Source organism: Prinia subflava, chromosome 17, assembly GCF_021018805.1.
Source record: "Prinia subflava isolate CZ2003 ecotype Zambia chromosome 17, Cam_Psub_1.2, whole genome shotgun sequence".
Classification (NCBI taxonomy): Eukaryota; Metazoa; Chordata; class Aves; order Passeriformes; family Cisticolidae; genus Prinia; species Prinia subflava.
In genome coordinates, this window is record NC_086263.1 from 13,947,346 (window position 1) to 13,965,317 (window position 17,972).

General features: G+C 53.3%; 1 protein-coding gene across 4 annotated transcripts in view; it reads right to left on the bottom strand.

Annotated features, from left to right (window-relative positions):
- Positions 1 to 4,725: 4,725 nt before the first annotated feature.
- Positions 4,726 to 17,972, bottom strand: part of PEMT (phosphatidylethanolamine N-methyltransferase) — a 42,839-nt gene continuing 29,592 nt past the window's right edge. For all 4 annotated transcript variants that reach the window (XM_063414808.1, XM_063414805.1, XM_063414809.1 and 1 more), the window contains 5 exons: positions 16,935 to 17,080; positions 11,697 to 11,808; positions 7,617 to 7,691; positions 6,791 to 6,851; positions 4,726 to 6,086 (listed from right to left, as the gene is read on the bottom strand). In XM_063414808.1, the coding sequence (XP_063270878.1) occupies positions 6,797 to 6,851; positions 7,617 to 7,691; positions 11,697 to 11,808; positions 16,935 to 17,080 (388 nt within the window). In that variant the 3' untranslated portion in view covers positions 4,726 to 6,086; positions 6,791 to 6,796. The remainder of the gene's footprint in view (positions 6,087 to 6,790; positions 6,852 to 7,616; positions 7,692 to 11,696; positions 11,809 to 16,934; positions 17,081 to 17,972) is intronic.

A 17,972-nucleotide genomic window follows, 5' to 3' on the forward strand; every position in this document is an offset into this window, starting at 1 on the left:
GGCATGCTGCGGAGCTGGGAAGGATCATCCCCCCGGGGCCGGGCTGGCCTCGGTTCACGGCCGGGTCTGAGCAGTGAAACAGGACTGGAAGAGCCATTTGAGCTGTGCCCACCTGGCACATGCAGACCCTGCTGCTGCCCCAGGCCACGGAGGGGGCACATCCCACATGAGCTCCTTATCATCGCTGTTAGGATGCTCCACATCCTGCTGAGGGCTCATCCCCTGGGCAGCAGCACAGAGCATTCCTGGGGCTCTGGAGCAGCCACGCACATGGAGCCAAGCCCAGCTCTTCTGGCTCCCCAGTTCCTGCTTTTCTCCCCCAGGACTGTTCTTTGGACAGGGCCCCTCTCCCTGGGGGCTGGACAGCAAGCTGGTGTCCAGCTCCTTACCCTGCTCCCAAAGAACCAGCGTGGGCTGTGCATTTCCCAGCAGCTGCTGCTGAACAGCAGGGACTTGTGGGACCCCAAATCCTGCCCCTGAGTGGGAGAAGGAGTGAACGGCCAGAGGAAGAGGGGAGCAGCTGGATAGGGAAGGGAAGGGAGGCTTTAGCCATAGTTCTTGCTTGTCCCCCTGAGGAAAAGCATCTGATTAAATCAAGATGCAGCATCCAGGATTGCTATTCATTCCCTATATTATTAGCTTGTCTCATTTTATTAAATCTCTTTAAGGCTTTTCAGAAGAAGCACGTAATTCCCAAAATATAATTTTTCCCAGATGAGATATGATGCAGAAGCTGCTCCTTCTCTGGGGACCGGAGGGTGGCTTTATTTGTTTCCCTCCCCCACCCCCTGCTTCTTTAGCAACACTTTTCCTGTCTCTTGATTCCTTTTAGCACTTGGGATTTGATTAACAGAGAATCTGGAAGCCTGAGATGTCTCAAATCCCCAGTTCCTGGAGTTATCCAGGCAAGGAGTGGCAAGAAGTCCCTGGAGACACCATCCCTGTGCTGATGCAGCTCCGAGCCAGGAGCACTCTGGAAATCCCCTGCTCCATGTTTCCATCTCCTTTCATCCCATCCTCTTGTCCACAGGTCATGCAACATCCTACCAGCATGAACAAAGGCTTCTCCACGCCCTGGATGTGTCCCCAAACTCCAGCACCTTCTGCTCCTTGCAAAGAGCAGAGTTTCCTTCAGCTTCTCTGGGATTAGAGAGAAACGTCACCTGTAACCAGAGATAGGCAGAGACAGGGCTTGGAACATGAGGCACAGGGGAGAGGGAGGCTTGGTGACCCCTGTGGATGCATTGCTGCGATTTCAGAAAGGTTCCCATGGAAATAGCGATGGTTGGCAGGGTTGGCAGGACAGAAATTAAAGCCCAGGAGGAGGCAGGGAGCCGGGTGGGCAGTGCCAGGCAGGGAGCCGGGTGGGCAGTGCCAGGCAGGAGCCAGCTCAGGGAGGGGGAGCAGTGCTGAGGAGCCTGGAGATGTTTCCTGCCAGGTCCCACATCTGCTCCTGGGGGTCTGGAGGGGCTGAAACCAGCACAAGGGTGGAGAGGTTGGGATTTGGGGGAGCTGAGCTGGGCAAAGGCTGAGCCAAATCCAGGACCCTCGAGGCTCCCATCCCAGAGAGCAGAGCCTGGCTCTGACATCTTCCTGGACTCTGAGGGCTCTGAGCCCTCCTGTGACCCTGGCTGGGAAAGGAGCTGTGCTCCGTAAACAGCTCCTCCCGAAGAAAACGCAACATGGAAAAAGCAGCACATTCCTACCATTTTTTTCCTTTGAAACAGGATCCAAGGAGGATACGGCTCACCGGGCTGTCTCAGGGCAGCTTTTGAGTGTGAAAATTAAAGCAAACAGCCTGGTCACTTGTCCTCTGCCTCATGGTGGGAGCTCCGTGCGTAAGGACCCCCGGAGTGAGGGTGGAAATGGGCTGGGTTGGGTTGGATGGAGCCTTCTCCCCCCTGTCCCTGCCAGGGGTGATGCCAGGGGCAGGGGGACAGTGGGCAGGGGCTGCTGCTGCTGCTCTCTTGGCACTGGGGGAGATTTCAAAGCTTTCCCTGGACACCAGTGAGTTGGGAGCTGCCTGTATCCCAGATCCCTGAGCATGGACCTGCCAGCAAAGCCCAGGCAGCTCAGCCCTGGGACCCCCATCCTGCCCTGGGACCCCCATCCTGCCCTGGGACCCCCATCCTGCCCTGGGACCCCCATTCTGCCCTGGGACCCCCATCCTGCCCCAGGCATTTCCTTGGGCTCCAGCACTGGGGATTTCCCACATGGGAGTAGTTTCCCACCAGGGTGTTCTCCCCATTGTTTTGTGAGCGTTTAAAGCCCAGATTGTTTTCCCTACACAACAGGGATAGAACAGAGTGGTTTATTCCCCTGCAAAGATAAATTCTGTCATGTCCCCCATCCACCTTCTCTGGGTGAAGGGATCCCCAATAAAGCAGTGCTCAAACTCCCCCAAATCTCAAAGTTCATCTTTGCTTTTACATCAAACCCCAACCACTGGCAAAAAAGCCAAGGTTCTGCCCTCAGTGTTGGGATGGATTTGGGAGCCCTCACCAGAGCCCTGAGCCCTTCATTTCCTGCCATCTTCCCAAACAGCCAGAGTGCAGACTCAGCAAGCAGGAACTGGGCAGGAATGGTGAATTCCCAGTGCTGCCAGGGCCTCACGTGCTGCCCCGATTGCGCCACGTGTTTATTTCGTGTTTATTCCGTGCTTATTCTGTGTTTGTTTGCCACGTAAGGGCCGGTGGCCGTCCCTGGGGCAAGGCAGCCCAGCTTCCCTGGGTGAAAGCAAACACAGGCACAGGGTTACAGGGGGTCACAACGGAGGGAAGGGCCTTTGGGAATGTGTCCCTGCTCCTGGCTGTCCCCACCATCAGGGAAAGGACCACAGGATGCAGCCTCCTCCCCCCGAGGTGTTCCTGGATGAAGCATCCCCTGAGCGTGGAGCTGGCCCTGCATCCCCATTCCTGGGGGTGTTTATTGTAGGGTGATCCTCTCATCTCAAGGAATTACCACGTGCAGTTCCACGGAAGGGAGATGTGTGTGTGGGAGCCATGCAAACAACCAAGCAGAGAAAACCTCCATGAGGGTGGGCACAGAGGTTGTGTGGTGGGATGGCAGCACAGAGCCATGACCTTGCTGACCCAGCTGTCCCTGCCAAGTAGGAGTTGAGATTTAACCAGTTTCTCCTTTCCTGGTGTTTGCTCTGGAGAAATATCCCAAACTTCAAAGAAAGTGTTATCTGTGGCGTCAGCACACAGCATCACGTGAAGTAATTCCCAAGGCTGCAAACAACCCCCCTGCCAAGCTCCAGTGGGCCCACAAAGCCCCATGCTGGAATTTGAAGGTATGAAGGTAGGAAAATGTCCCCATGACCCCATTTCCAGGGACCCTGTTTGCTCCTTGATGTCTCTGCAAGAGCTGGATGCTCCTGCCTGTGCCTCTGCAGAGCTGGGGCTGGAACCAGCTGCTCCTGGGGGTCCCACAGTGCAGGTCCCCCCTTTGGAAGCAGCAGGACCCACGTTCTGACCCTGCCCACGAGATCCATCCCTGCATCCATGCAGGATGTGTCCCAGTCTCAGCCAGAAAGGGAAAATAGCTGCAACACCACCAGTGCTTCGTGCTCAGCCTGAAGGTTTCACCCTCTCCCTATGTAATCTCAAATTCTTGGAAATATTAGGCAACTGGAGAAGAATCACATTTTTTTTTTTCTTCATTATAACCAAGGAGAGTTCCCTAATCCCATGTTGTTAAATACCATAAAACAACATAAATGGTGGTGTCTCTGTGTTTGCCTCCCTGCAGCCCCGGGGAGCAGCACAGCAACACCTGGGACTGGTCCTGACCCCCTGCCCCAGGGAGAAAGGTGGGCTCAGACCCCAGGAGAGGGGCTGGAACTTCCAGCTCCTCGCCTTCCCTCCTCAGGGCAGAGAGCAGATGCCTCTAAAATATCAAACTCCAATGTTATGGCAGCCAGAACCAGTTCTGTGAAGGCAGAAATGTTTAATCCATCTGCTGGCTGCTGTGGGAAAGAGCTGCTAAAACCAGGGATGTGTCTGGCACAGCCCCAGAAAAAAAACCCTTGTGCAGTGCAAAGCTGCCACAGAATGGCAGGGAAATGGGAAAGGCTGGAAATGGCAGATCAAGGGGGAAGGAGCCTGTGGAGCCAGACCCAGCACAGCACCAATCCCTGTGCCCATGGGATGCTGTGGGCACGGCATGGGAAGCAGCTCCACCATGGATTTATGGTGACAGACACACATTTTAGGAGGCTGAGAGTGGCTGGGGAGGGGAATGGTACAACTGGGGACCGTTCTGGCCTTGCAGCAGGGACTGGGAAAGGCACACATGGTCCCCAGACTGGGAATGAGACAGCACAAATACAGCCCTTGCTGTGTTCTCATCAGGAATAGTTCTTCCCGTATGAGCACGTGCTTCTCCAGTAAATACTGATTGCACTTATCAACAAATCCAAGTTTATTGACATCAAAGACTTAGAGCCAGGACTGGCAACTCTGACATAAATTGTCTGAATAATGCAATGTATCCTCTCCTCGATGGTTGCTATGGGTACTGGGCTGGTTTAGCCTCCGTCTACAAACATTAGCTGTGAAGGGAATGTGGAAACTTATCTAAAAATAAAATACTATGCCCAAATCTTTGAGAGGAAGGTGGTTGACACGGCAATAAAAAAATAAATCCATGTGTAATGGTTCTGAAGTGATGAAACACAAACACAGCATTTGTGAGCCCTTCCGGAGGAAATGGAGGCCGGACTGAAAAGAGACCAACACTTTTAATTCTGCTGAGCAATGCCTGCAGGGTGAGTGAATTACAACGTGTAGAAGCAAAAGGAAATGGAACCATTTCATGGAGGTGACACTGAGAAGAGGGAGAGGCCCCTCTGTGGAGGGGACGTTGTGATGCTGAGATGTGGCCCCACGTTCCAGTGCCCGTGCAGGAGCCGGCAGCAGCACAGCCCCTTCTGCAGCCCCTGCTTGTTTGGTCATTTACAGTTTATTTCTCAAACTGTTTTGGGAATCTGTGAAAACAGAGCCTGGGGTTGGAGCATCACCTCTGGAGTCTTTCTGTTCAAGGCAGGATTCAGCACTGGACAATTCTGGGACGTGCCGAGGCTGGTGGAAGGGGCACAGCCGTACCTGGCTGCTGCAAGGTGTGGAAGGCAGAAACAAACCTTTCCCTCTCTTCTCTCCCTCCCACTGCCCCTGCAAGGCAGTGAAAAACAGCTGGAAGGCACTGGGTGGTGGGAAAGGCAGCAGGACCCTCACATGGACCCAGGGAAAAGGAGGGGCAGGGGCATCAACATGGCCAGGGGTGGGATATCTGTGAGGTGCAGACAGGGATTGACTCTTCCCCTGGGTCTTCTCCGTGCTGGGCTTCCCCACGGGACAGCTGCCATCCCTCCATGTCCCTGGGCTGTGGTTTAGGTCATACATTCACATTCCTGTGCTTTTCAGTCACTCTTCTCAGAGCCTTTGCAATAGTTTGAGACACTGCAGGGCTTTGCACGGGTGGGAAGCTGCAGATCTGGATGGGGAGGTTCCTTTCCCAAAAAAGAAGGGGCTGGTTTTTGTGTTTGCAGCAGGTTTTGCTGTTGTTGAGCTCACAGCAGTTTCCCCTGCTCCTTCCCCATCTGTGTTTAGATCCTCAGGGGCTCCTGAGCTCTCTCCATTGCTGAATCTGAGCTTTGTCTGCTTCTCATGGCTCTCAGGCAGCATCTTCTGATATCTTCAGGATCAGCTGGAGCCGGTGCTTCCACAAGCTCAGAGCTCACTTATGAAAGGCCCCTGGTTTCCATCATTACTGTGCTTTCCCTCCAGCCAAAGGGGATTCCTTTTTGCCTGCAGATCTCAAATAATCAGCGTGGGAGAAGAGGTGGGGAGGTCCTGTACTCCCAGGAGAGCTGCAGTGACCTGGACAGAGAGCTGGGGACAGGGACCTCCATCCCCCATGGGCTGTGGCCAGGAGCTGCCACCACGCTCAGGCTGTTCCTCTGGTCACTTCCAGTGCTGCAGGGAGCTCAGCTGGCTCATTAAGGGTTGCTGGGTTAATTAGTAGGAAACATCTCAGTAGGAAAACCAGGGGCACACCAGACAGTGTGGGGACTGGAGAGTGCTCTGCAAAAGGCAAAGGGACAAGGATCCATTGGGGACATCACTGGTGCCACAGCAGCTCTGTCAGAGCAGCAGCTACGATGCTGCCAAGACCTCAGCAGTGCTGTGGGACTGTCCCAGCTCTGCAAAAACCAGCAGGCAAATGCACTGGGGTTCCAAGATGGTAATGAACCCCAGGAAAGGAGCCTGGCCAGCAGCTTGTGCTGTTGGAGAAGCCTTTGGCCCCCCAAACAAGCCTGGGCTGAGGTTTCAGGGTGAGCCCATTGGCAGAAATGCTCCTGGCTCAGGCAAGGAGCAGCTGCAGCAGGGATGCCCCACTTCCCCGAGGGATGAGCACGCACAGATGCCCTCTCACACCATCCCTGCCACTCTCTGGAGCACCTGCCACGGCCAAGAGTTGTTTTTTTCAGCCTGATTCAGATTAAGCCTGGAGCCTCGAAGCTTCCCAGCAATTTTCCCTCGCACTGATTCTCAAGTGTATAATCAAAACAATTTGGGGGCTGCTGGTCAGGTGCCAAGAGGCAGGCACAACTGCTGCTGTGAAAAGCCTCTCTGCCTGGAATTTTGCAGAGGCTTGAAGCTCAAAGGCTTTGAGAAGTGTGGGAAGGGCTCTGGAGGAGCCAGGGAAGGCAGGACTGGGCAGGGGTGCTCGTTGGTGGGGGAGCCCAGCAAAGCAGCCCCTGAAATGTTCCCATCAGCAAACGTACCTGGGGCTACTTGCTCTTCACTCCCTTCTCCTTCCTCCGATAGATCTCCTCTGTGAAAGGCCTGAGTTGGGAATTTGGGGAGAGAGGGGGCAGAGACAAAAGAGAGGGGGAAAAGAAGAGGGGAAGAATTAAAATCAAGGCTACTGAGTGCTCACCTTTGAGCCTACAAAATTTGTCTCCTTCCCAGGTTGGCACAGCCTGACAATTCCTGTGCCGTGGTAATCCTGGTTTCAGCCTCTCTGGGAGGTGGAGCAGCTACAGCACCATCCCTGTGCTGAGCAGGACAAGGCTCAGCACACACCCAGACTCCCCCTCATGCAGACCGTGGCTCTCTGCATCTCCCCTTCCCTTGCAAATACAAAAGACCTTTCACTGCTGAAGCAGAACTGCTGCTTCTGGGAGTTATTCTGTGCTGCTCCATCCTGTGCTGCTGGCTGGGCTATTGTGGTGCAAAACAGCAGAGGAGCCCATCCAAGGAACTACAAAATGCAAGTGCTTCTTGTAGGGGGCTCTTCTGAACACACAATGAGTCCTCTCACTGCCTCCCTTATTGTTCTTCTATAGACAGAATCTGGCACCCAAAAGGAAAAAAGTCCTCATTTTGATAAAAATAAAAAAACACACAAATGTTCCTAGAACTCAGCAAATAGTTTCAGGGTGGAATCTGCCCATTATCAAAACAATTGAAAAATAATCTTCTGTTTTCTTTCTTCCCTGCTGAATTAATTGGAAAAAAAACATCTCTACTTGTGCAGTTCTCTGAAACCTCCAGAGTTAAAGCTGGTAGAAATAATTAGAAGCTCTCCAGTTCTGCACAGCTACTCACCCCTCATACAGCACAGCAATTGTGTAGGAAATTGCCACTACAGCTGTCAGCAAAAGGCCAGCTGGGCTGGCGTGCCTGTTTTGAAAGAGAAGGAAAAGATCAGGTAAGTACACGGGCTTATGCAAGACCTGGTTGAGAAAGTGAAATGAGACATTGGAAATGAGACACTGGGCTACAGAGAGCTCTCACTCCCTCATTAAACAGAAGCAAACAAAAGGGTTGGGGTTTTTTTTTTGTGCTTAATGTTAACTGTCTTAGACAGATGTTACTTGGCAAAGACTCCTCCCCAGCCTACTTCAGCGACTTCTTTTAAGTCTGATCCCTGCACGTCTCTGCTGTGAGAGCTCCTGCTTTGATGCTAAATCCTGAGATTATAGGGATGTTTAAGGGCTCAGCAGCTGCTGACATATGGCTGCAGCTCCCAGCCCATGCTCTGAGGGAAATGCCTGACGTCCCAAAAAGCTGGGCCACCCGGGGTACAGGGGACACCAGGCAGCCAGAGCAGTGTGTGGCATCAAACACATCCTGGTGGTGGCTCAGCCAGTGCAGGGATGGGGATGGGAAGGGATGGGAAGGGATGGGATTCCTGCCCTGGGAAGGGTGCTGGGGTGGGTGCTGCATCGGGGCTGGGTGCTGGGGCTTGGTTCACTTTTAACCCCATTTCAGGGTGTTTCAGGAATGTGTCCTCCAGAGAGATGTCACCAGGCACAGCACAGGGGACTGATGCCACCCATGGCACCTCACTGGTTATGGGGAGAGATGGTCAAGAACTGAGGATACAATGGAGGTGGCTGCTCCTCTTAGCACAGGCCATAGCTTTGGGACCAGAAGTCCTCATCACCTCCTGCTCTGAAGAGAGATGTCACAGAATCTTGGAATCATGGAATGGTTTTGACTGGAAAGGATCTCAAAGCTCATCTTATCCCAGCCCCTGCCATGGGCAGGAACACCTTCCACAATCCCAGCCTGCTCCAAACCCTGTCCAGCCTGGCCTTGCCCATTTCCCCACCAAGGACCAGCTAAATACTTCATTTGCTGACAGCCAGCTCTCATCCCTCTCAGAGCTGCCACCAGCATTTTGATCACCAGTGTCCTAATTAAGGGGGACAATTAAGATAAACTTAAAAGCTTCTCCCAACCCAAACCATTCTGTGATTTTATGAGGATAAACATCCCACGAGCCTGGTGCAGGGTGACTCGTGCTGCTGGGAAAACAAACCTGCAGAGAGAGACTGAACTTCCTAAACTCATACTGGAGCCACCTTCAGGTACCACCCAGCCTCATCAGCCCCTGGAGAGGCACCCACAAATCCCCACCTTTCCACCATTTTCAATCTGTAATAACTTTTTCCCTCATTAGGAAGCTTCGGGCAACTTCCTTCTCTCCCAAGGCTCTGCTATTACATGCTTAGTCATGTCTCCTTCTTGATTCCTATCAGAGAGAACAAATTTACATGATTGTTTGTTGACAGCAAGACCTCTAATTGCATCATTTGGCTGCAGCTCCAGCTCTGATTTACACAGCCTGTTGCTGTGAGTTAGAACACTTCCCTACCAGAGGCACACAAAGCTGTCCCCACACGCTGAATGCTCCATTTGTCTCGCAGGAGAAACGAGGCTGCTCGATACAGGTGATGAGCAGCATTTGGGTGAACTGTTCCTGTCCTCTTACGAGTTTGACCTACATATTGGGCCACATCTGATTGTGGCAGCGATGATGAATCAGTCAGGAAGGGTTTGTTGTCCTGGAAGGAGTTGTTTTTTGGGGTAGAAGTCTGTCTGTCCCCAGCCTTGCTGTGGCTCCCCATGGCTGTGGGCTGTCACCCCACTTGATGCTTTTAAGGCTGGACTGGAGTCAGAGGAGAGGCTGGTTGATGTGTTTTCATCCCTTATGGATGAGAAAGGATCAGTCCTGGTTGATGTGATGTGTTTTCATCCCTTATGGATCAGAATGGATCAATCCTTTGGGCTCTGATGCCATGACAAGGAGTGTGAGGCAGCACCAAGGGAGGACAGATGTGCTCTGTGTTTTAGGTCTGGCCAGAATCAGACAGCTGGAGGATTCCTTCAGCATCCCTCCTGCTGCCACAGAGGTGGGACATCAGCTCTGGCCTCTGAGGGCAGACACCTGACATCTCCTGGGACATCAGGAGAAAGCATGGAGCCCCCAAAAATCAGCCAATGGAGGGTGTCTAGAGAAGGGAACAGAGATAGGGATGGAGCACCAGGAGCAGCTGAGGGAGATGAGGGGGCTCAGCCTGGAGAAAAGGAGGCTCAGGGGGAACCTTCTCTCTCTCTCCAACTCCCTGGCAGAAGGCTGAAGCCAGGGGTAAGAGGAAATAGCCTCAAGTTGCCCCACAGGGGGTTTAGGTTGGATATTGGGAAAATTTCTTCCCTGGAAGGGCTGTCAAGCCCTGGTACAGCTGCCCAGGGCAGTGGTGGAGTCACCATCCCTGGAGGGACCTACAAGCCATGTAAATGTGGCATTTGGGGACAGGTTTTAGTGCTGATCACAGTAGTGCTGGGTTAATGCTTGGACTCAATGATCTTATAATTCTTTTCCAACCTAAATGATTCTGTGATTGTATGAACTGAGGTCCCAGGGAAGAGAAACAGCCAAAACCACCGTGAGAAGAGCTGTGCTGAGCTTCCCCCAGGCAGGTGGGTGGTGTCTTGGTGCTGCTTTGCACAGCTCCAGCAATTTGTTCTCAGCAATTATTTGTCACGCCTCGCTGGCCTTAATGGCAGCCTTTTAACGAGGAAAAGGAGGCAGTCCCTGCTATCCTGAGCTGCTTCCAGCTGCTCTTGCCCAGAATGGTGGTGGAAGACCACAATGAGAGGGGTGAGGAAGGGATTCTGTGACAGGAACAGCTCAGGAGGGTTCAGTGGATTCTGCAAAAGTTTTAGGATGTTAGGTTTGATGATGAGTTTAAAACAAATAAAGATCTCCTTTTAATTCCTCCAGGTCAAATCCTTGTTTCTGTGCTGCTGTGGGGGTCGTGGTGTGGTGGGGGGGACTCATCCTGCCCCAGCTCTGCCCCACGTCCCACAGCAACACCCACATCCCACGGTGCTGCTGCAGCCCCTGTGGCCAACTCTGGTGCCCAGCACTGCCTCCCTTTGGCTCTCCTGCACCATTTCCCAGGATTTAAACCCCATCCAATGCCGGGGCTCTGCCAGGAAGGGAAACAGCCTCATGCAGCCAACCCTGACAGCACCAAGGGCGATTTCTAGTCCAGAACTAACAGCACCAAGGCTCAGTGAAGACAGGAGAGAAACCATCAGCTTTACTTATTACCAGGGGCTGCACACATGGCTGAAAAAATGACCAGAAAGTGGCAAAGCACTTCATCTTTTCCACCCAAGCAGAGGAGAGGTGGTCACAGTCAGGAGAACCAGTGCAAAACACCCGGTGATAACAGCCTGCAACACTCCATGGGCTCCTGAAGTAACCCAGCCAGGGCTTTTTTTTTTTTTTCTCCTGGGCAAATAAATAAAACGTGATATTAAATGAAAACCACATCAAACTTGTTACACTGAATAGAGTATATTGCTCATTTGCTGCTAAATTACAGCCTATTCATTTCCTCCTAAGCAGGCTATTAAGCTGTGTTGTATCACACAAGGAGTGTTTCGGAAGTGTTATCACCGTGGGCTGGGGGAAAGGGTGGCTTGGCTTGTTTTGCATTTTTCAGAGTAATTGCAGGGTCACACTGCTCCCCAGTACCAGTGCCCTGCCCCTGCCGAGTGACACCCTGCATGAATTTGGCCCTGGCTGTTGATTTTTCCACGTGCAGAGCCTGCCAAGGACCTCGTTCAGATGCAGAGTGTTTGCTGATGCCTCCTCTCCCCCAGCACTTGGCTGATATTTATTTTTTCTACAACAAATGCTGCGAGCTTTTCAAGACAGCACAAGATTTTCCACACACAAAAATAGCCAGGAGCCAGGACCCAGGGCATGCTGCACTTTCTCTGCCATCACAGAGGGTCTTTTTGGCCTCCAATGCACTCTGGCACCTCATGCCCTGCCAAGAGACCCCAAACTCGACCCCAAACTCACTTATAGGGGCAGGTACTCACATGAGGGACCAGCCCAGGTAGATGGCTGTGCTGCCCCAGTACATGGGATTGTCCAGGACGCTGAAGGGGAAGCTGGTCACTTTTTCCTCCATCAGGATGCCAAAGTAATCACCTAAGAGCAAGCAGAGAGCTTCTGGTTAGGCTCCATGAAATTGGGAGTCACGGGGGCCTTTGGCACACTGATACCCTGTGCCACAGGGCATCCCTGCCAGGCACACACAGCAAAGGGTTTCAGCACTCACTTCTAGGCTGAGGAAACAGCAACAAATAAGTTGTTTGTTTACTCTGTGTCTGTCAGCTCTTCCAGGAATGGCTCTTTGCCCACGAGGAAGGTTCCTGCATTGCAGTGAGGTTGTGGCAGCCACGTCCCTCACCAGGGTGCAGCTCCCGAGGTCCCATCTGGTTAATTTTGGTTTTCTCATTTGTAAAATTTCCTGTCAAATGCCACTCCACGAGGAAGCAAGTGCGTGGGATCAAATCCATTTAATGTGAAAATAAACCCAGTGCCATGTAATAATGTGTGTTTGGAGCTGTTATCATCATGACCACCACGACCAAATGCCCTCATCCATAATGCCACCCTTATCTCACAGCTCAGAGAATTTCTCAGAATTTCAGAAAATAGCACCTCTGCCTACAACACACTCAGTTATTGGCACAATGATGATGATGATAATGGGTGATTGTCATCTGTAATGAGGTAGGCTTTCAGAACTGTCAGCATCCAACCAGCTTCCCATCTACTTTGGAGTAATCCTTCCATCCTCCAGAAAGGAGCTTGGAGAAGAAATGACACGGAGATGTGCAGCTCGTGAGCAACATTTCAGGGAGTAAAGGGCCAGCTCTCTGTTTCTGTTGGGTCTTAAAAGTGAGACCACAAAACACCACATCAACGTGACTTTTAAATCCCTCCTGGGCAGCCTGTGCCAGGGTTTGACAACCCCTTTGGTGAAGAATTTTTTTCCTGACATCAAATGTAAACATCCCCTGGTACAGCTTGAGGTCATTCCCTCTTGCCCTGTCCCTTGCTGCCTGGGAGCAGAGCCTGACCCCTCTCTGGCTGCACCCTCCTGTCAGGGAGTTGTGAAGAGCCAAAAGGTTTCCTCTACAACTCCTTTCCTCCAGGGTGAGCCCCTCTCCAGCTCTTTCAGCTACTCTTGGTGCTCCAGACCCTTCCCCAGCTCTGTTCCTTTCTGCCCACGGCACCCTCCATGCTCCATGTCCACTGCACAGGCAAGGATCCGTGAGGAGCAGCCATTCCCTCAGCCCAGGGCACTGCCACCAGCCCAGGGCACTGCCACCAGCCCAGGGCACTGCCACCAGCCCAGGCACTGCCACCAGCCCAAGGCACTGCCACCAGCCCATGGCACTGCCACCAGCCCAGGGCACTGCCACCAGCCCAGGGAACTGCCACCAGCCCAGGGAACTGCCACCAGCCCAGGGCACTGCCACCAGCCCAGGCACTGCCACCAGCCCAAGGCACTGCCACCAGCCCAGGGCACTGCCACCAGCCCAGGGAACTGCCACCAGCCCAAGGCACTGCCACCAGCCCACGGCACTGCCACGAGCCCAGGGCACTGCCACCAGCCCAGGCACTGCCACCAGCCCAAGGCACTGCCACCAGCCCAGGGCACTGCCACCAGCCCACGGCACTGCCACCAGCCCAGGCACTGCCACCAGCCCACGGCACTGCCACCAGCCCAGGCACTGCCACCAGCCCAGGCACTGCCACCAACCCAGGGAACTGCCACCAACCCAGGGCACTGCCACCAGCCCAGGCACTGCCACCAGCCCAGGGCACTGCCACCAGCCCAGGCACTGCCACCAGCCCAGGCACTGCCACCAACCCAGGGAACTGCCACCAGCCCAGGGCACTGCCACCAGCCCAGGGCACTGCCACCAGCCCAGGGAACTGCCACCAACCCAAGGCACTGCCACCAGCCCAGGCTGTGTTCCCAGCTTTGCTGCCAGCCTCTTCCCTGACCTTGGGCAAGTCTCCTCTGTCCCTCCCGGTGCTATTGTGCACCGATCATAACATCAGTCTTTCTGAGAGCAGAGAGGGTGGTGAGGATTAATGTATGGTGAGAAAGTGCTCACAAATCCAGATGAAAGGCGTTACAGGAGTGCAAACTATTCAAGGTTATTATTATTACCTGGATCTTGGTGTAATTTCTTTGACCTCACATGGTGCTAAAACATTTATTTCTAAGGATAAACAGCCCCTGCCCAATTACACAATGCTTTTGGGCTTTAACTACAGGCCACTAAGTGAGATAATTGCCTTGTATTCATACTATATGTTCTCACAGTTACTTGGCAATACATCTCTGAGATTGTTCTGGTAGAAAGAACACATCACCCCCTGCCACAGCCCGTTTCTGTGCTTTCTTATGTGTCATAATGCTTCATTATGCCCTGCCCGCCCTTGCCTTTGAGCTGAACACCTCACTCCCCACATGGCACTGAGGAGGTTCACACAAAGCCCTAGGTCCATGGGGCTGGCAGGGGCTTATCTGTGCCCAGCACTGGTGGGGCTGTGCAAACCCTCCAGGCAGGCTCCCCACCAGCAGGAGCACACAGGCAGCTCCCCAGGAGCTTTTCCAATGTAATCTCTGCCTCTAAACCTGCACAGGTCAATGAACATGACCACCAGAGAGGTGGTTTGTATGTGTTTATGTTCAGAGAGGTGCTCAGGGACAGGACTGTGTGTTGTGTTGCACAGCATCACCCCGGGCATCTCCTGTGCCTCCGCTGAGCCCTCGAGTCAGGGATCAGCTCCTTGCCAAGCTGAGGCACTCTGGCATCTAACTTGAGCTGCTTTTTGCTGGAGGTCTGTGCAGCCATCTCTCTGCACAGGGTGGGATGACAGCAGCAAAAAGCCATTCAGTGCACTCTGCAAGGTCCCTCAGAGCCTGGCCTGGGCTGAAGCAGCATCTCTGCTTCACCCCGGGGAGTTCTCGGCTTCTCCAGGCCTGCAACAGACTTTGGTCAGGTGAGACTGACTTGAAATCTTGGTCAGTGCTGGAAGAAATGTCCCTGGGTATGAGGCAGGCGGGCTCAGACAGGCAAAGCAGCCTCTCCATGTCCTCAGCCTTGAAACAAGCCAAGCCCTCATCACTGTGTTTTTTGGGAAACAGGGTAAACAAGGAGGGTGCTGAAGGGATGCTGAAGGGATGCCTGGATCCCAGTGAGGGCACAGCACAGAGAGAGGGCACCAGGGATGCCTCTGCCAGGGAGAGGGGCCACATCCAGCTGCTGCTGCCGTGCTGGAGATGGGGTGGCACAGCCAGGCTGCTGGAGAAGGGTGACTCACATGGCTCCCACTGCACCTTTTAGCCCACACCAGAGAGACAAAGTGTTCTGCAGCTGCTCCAAAGCCTGAATGTGCTGTAAGGAAGGAATTCAACAGGCAGCCCTGCCTGTTTCAGCTCTCACTGCTGTAGAAAAACTCACAAAGGGTGAAATCCAGCTCCAGTAATTTCTCAAGTGCCTGTGTGTCAGAGGCTCATTCAAAACTTCTCTTGAGCTCAGATGTCGGCAGTGAGAAGAAGCTGGATGCCCCTCCTTGTCAAAGCAGTGCAGCCCTTTGCTATCTGGAGTCCTTGCTCTTCCTGCAGCACCAGGGCAGCACTAAAATCCTGCATGGGTGTTGGAAGTACCAGTCCTGAGAGAGTCCTGAGCAAGAGAATATCCCACACGAGATCCTCAGAGACCTGCAGACCCTTTGTCTTCCCCGTGGCTGGGTAACAAACCACGCTGAGGGACATCCTCCATCAAGAGCCTGCTGACTTGGGCTCATGGGGCTTGTGTGGAGTGGAGAAGCTGTTACCAGCCCAAGGATGGATCCTCTGTGGGGCTCCAGCTGGGCTCAGCGCTGCAGAGCTCCTGAGGCAGCCTGGCTGCACTGGCACGTGGTGCTGGCACGTCCCCAGCCTGACTCAGCTCTGCCCTGGTGCCCGTCATGCCCCGCTAGCAGGGAGAGCTGGCCCTCCCCTGCCAGTCCAGGGCAGTGGTGGCATGGAGAGCCTCCCCAGCAGAGGAGATGGAGCAGAAATGCCTTATATGGACCACTGACACCCACCCCATCCCTGCCTCAGGGGATACAGATCAGAGGGACAGGGCCCTCTCACCTCTTACGCTGAGCCTGACTCACTTGTTTGCTTTTTCCCAGCGGTTCAAGTCCAGTGGATCCTCCTGGTCGGATGAATCAGGCTTTACGTAAACAACCCCAGATCTGGCTGAACTTCAGGAGTGTTCAAGCAGCTCTTGCTGATGGGCACTCCTGTGCTTGGCCTTCCTGGACACGTTCCACAGGCACAACATCACTTCAGGGGGCTGCTGGTGATTTTGGAGGATGCTGCTGCCCGGTAGCTGAGGGACAGGGGTGTGACAGGGGGCCAGGAGTGAGGCGGCACACGGAGGGGGAGGCCACATGTTTAGGAGTGCTGAGCTCTATTTCTGGCAGCAGGATTTTGGCCAACTCAACACATTTCTTTGCAACTCCACTTGAAACCAGGAAGGCTTATTACGTCCCTCTCTTCTTCCTAGCGACGCCACAGGAGCTAATTGAATTTGGTTTGTAAAGCACTTGCAAAAGCACAGCCTAAATGAGGTGTCAAAGCTGGGGCTGTGATTATTTCAGCCAGCAGGAGCTGCCCCTTTCCTTGGATATTTATTGTTCCTGTCTCTACTTTATTTTTATGAATTCCACACATACTGGCATGTTTTCAAAGTCAACAATGCTAACAGAATTACGCTCTAAATGTGAAAGCAGGCACAGCGGAAAATGCCTTCTGCCATAAAGCGGCAGATAAAAGGATCTGTCAACCAACATCAGGTTTATTGCAGAGGGGAGAGCAAACAACATCCTGCCTCAGCACGTGTGATGAGCAGGTGGGTGCTCGAAGCAGGGCTGCTGGACAGCTCACACTCACTGTGCCAGTGCCACTTGTGAGGTCTTGAGCTTGGGTTCTCTTTTCTGGAGGGTGTTTGGGCTGGCAGATGAGCAGCTGTGCTCCAAATCTCCAGGCTTGATGCTGGAGGTGATGGGATTTGTTGTATAAAACCACTCTAAGAGAGGTAACAGCAGGACTGGGTCGTGCTTTGGTATCATAATGACAAATCTGACAGCCCTGAAGGCAAGGACGAGGAAATTCCTCCAGGACTCTGCCCTGGCAAGAGATCCCTGCAAGGATTAAATGCACTTTCTGGTAAAGCTGTTGGATTTTCAGTGCTTACCTAGGAAGGTCCCGGTGAATCCCAGTGCTAAGAAGCTGGAGATGACAAACAAGGTCCCTACAGCTGAGATGGCCAAGCCTGAGTAGTAGGTCCAGTGGCAGTCCCAGCCCTCCAGCTTTGGCTGGCTCTTCATGGCTTCTGTGAAGCTGTTGGGGAGACAACAAGGGCTGTTAAAAAAAGCAGCAACTCATAATTTACACCACCCACGTCTCCCTGGGAGATGTGGAGCTTTGGGAGTGCAAGCTGATGAGGAGGACCCTCTCCAGATCCCTTTTTCCACCCGAGCCTACTGAACCTCCAATGGGAGAAGCAATCAGCTGAAGACTGTGAGGAGCAAGGGCTTGATCTGGGGCAGCTATTTCTACTCACAACCCTTGCTCCCTTCTGGAAATACCAGTCCCACTGAGTTGTTGTATCAAATGCTTTGCCTTATTCACCAAATCCCAGTTTTCACCATGGCTGGAGTTCTGGGCCAGACGCCCTTACAAACGCTGGAGGCTGCGATGCCTCTCCGCAGAGGACTCGAAAGGCTGGGAACAATTGGCTGGATTATCTCGTGCTCCCACCCCCGTCCCCCTCCATCACAATATTTTGCAGCGTTCATGTGTCAGCCACGTGCCCAGGAGTGATTCACGGCTGGGCCCTGACAGGCAGGGGGAGGATTGGAACAGCAAAAGGAAAATACGAGAGGCGAGGCGTTCTCGAGTGCAAGCACAGCTCCTCTGCTCCAGCCTGGGTCAGGCATTCCAGCTCTGACCTTCCCAACACTCATTTGTGGTGGGAATAATGGTGACCCCTCCCTTCAGCCCCTGAGCTCTGCCCAGAGCAGGGCTGGGCAGGCTCAGCATCGCACACGGCCCCAGCACGAACGCACGATGACAAAAGAGACGAGGCTGTGATTAAAATAACACCATTAATAACAGGAGAGGAGGTAACAGACCCGCAGAGCTCTACGCCGTGTTTCTCCACATGTTGTTGACACATGAGGTAGGAAACTTTGAGCCTTTTTTTAATGAGCACCCTGGAGGCTAAAATTTA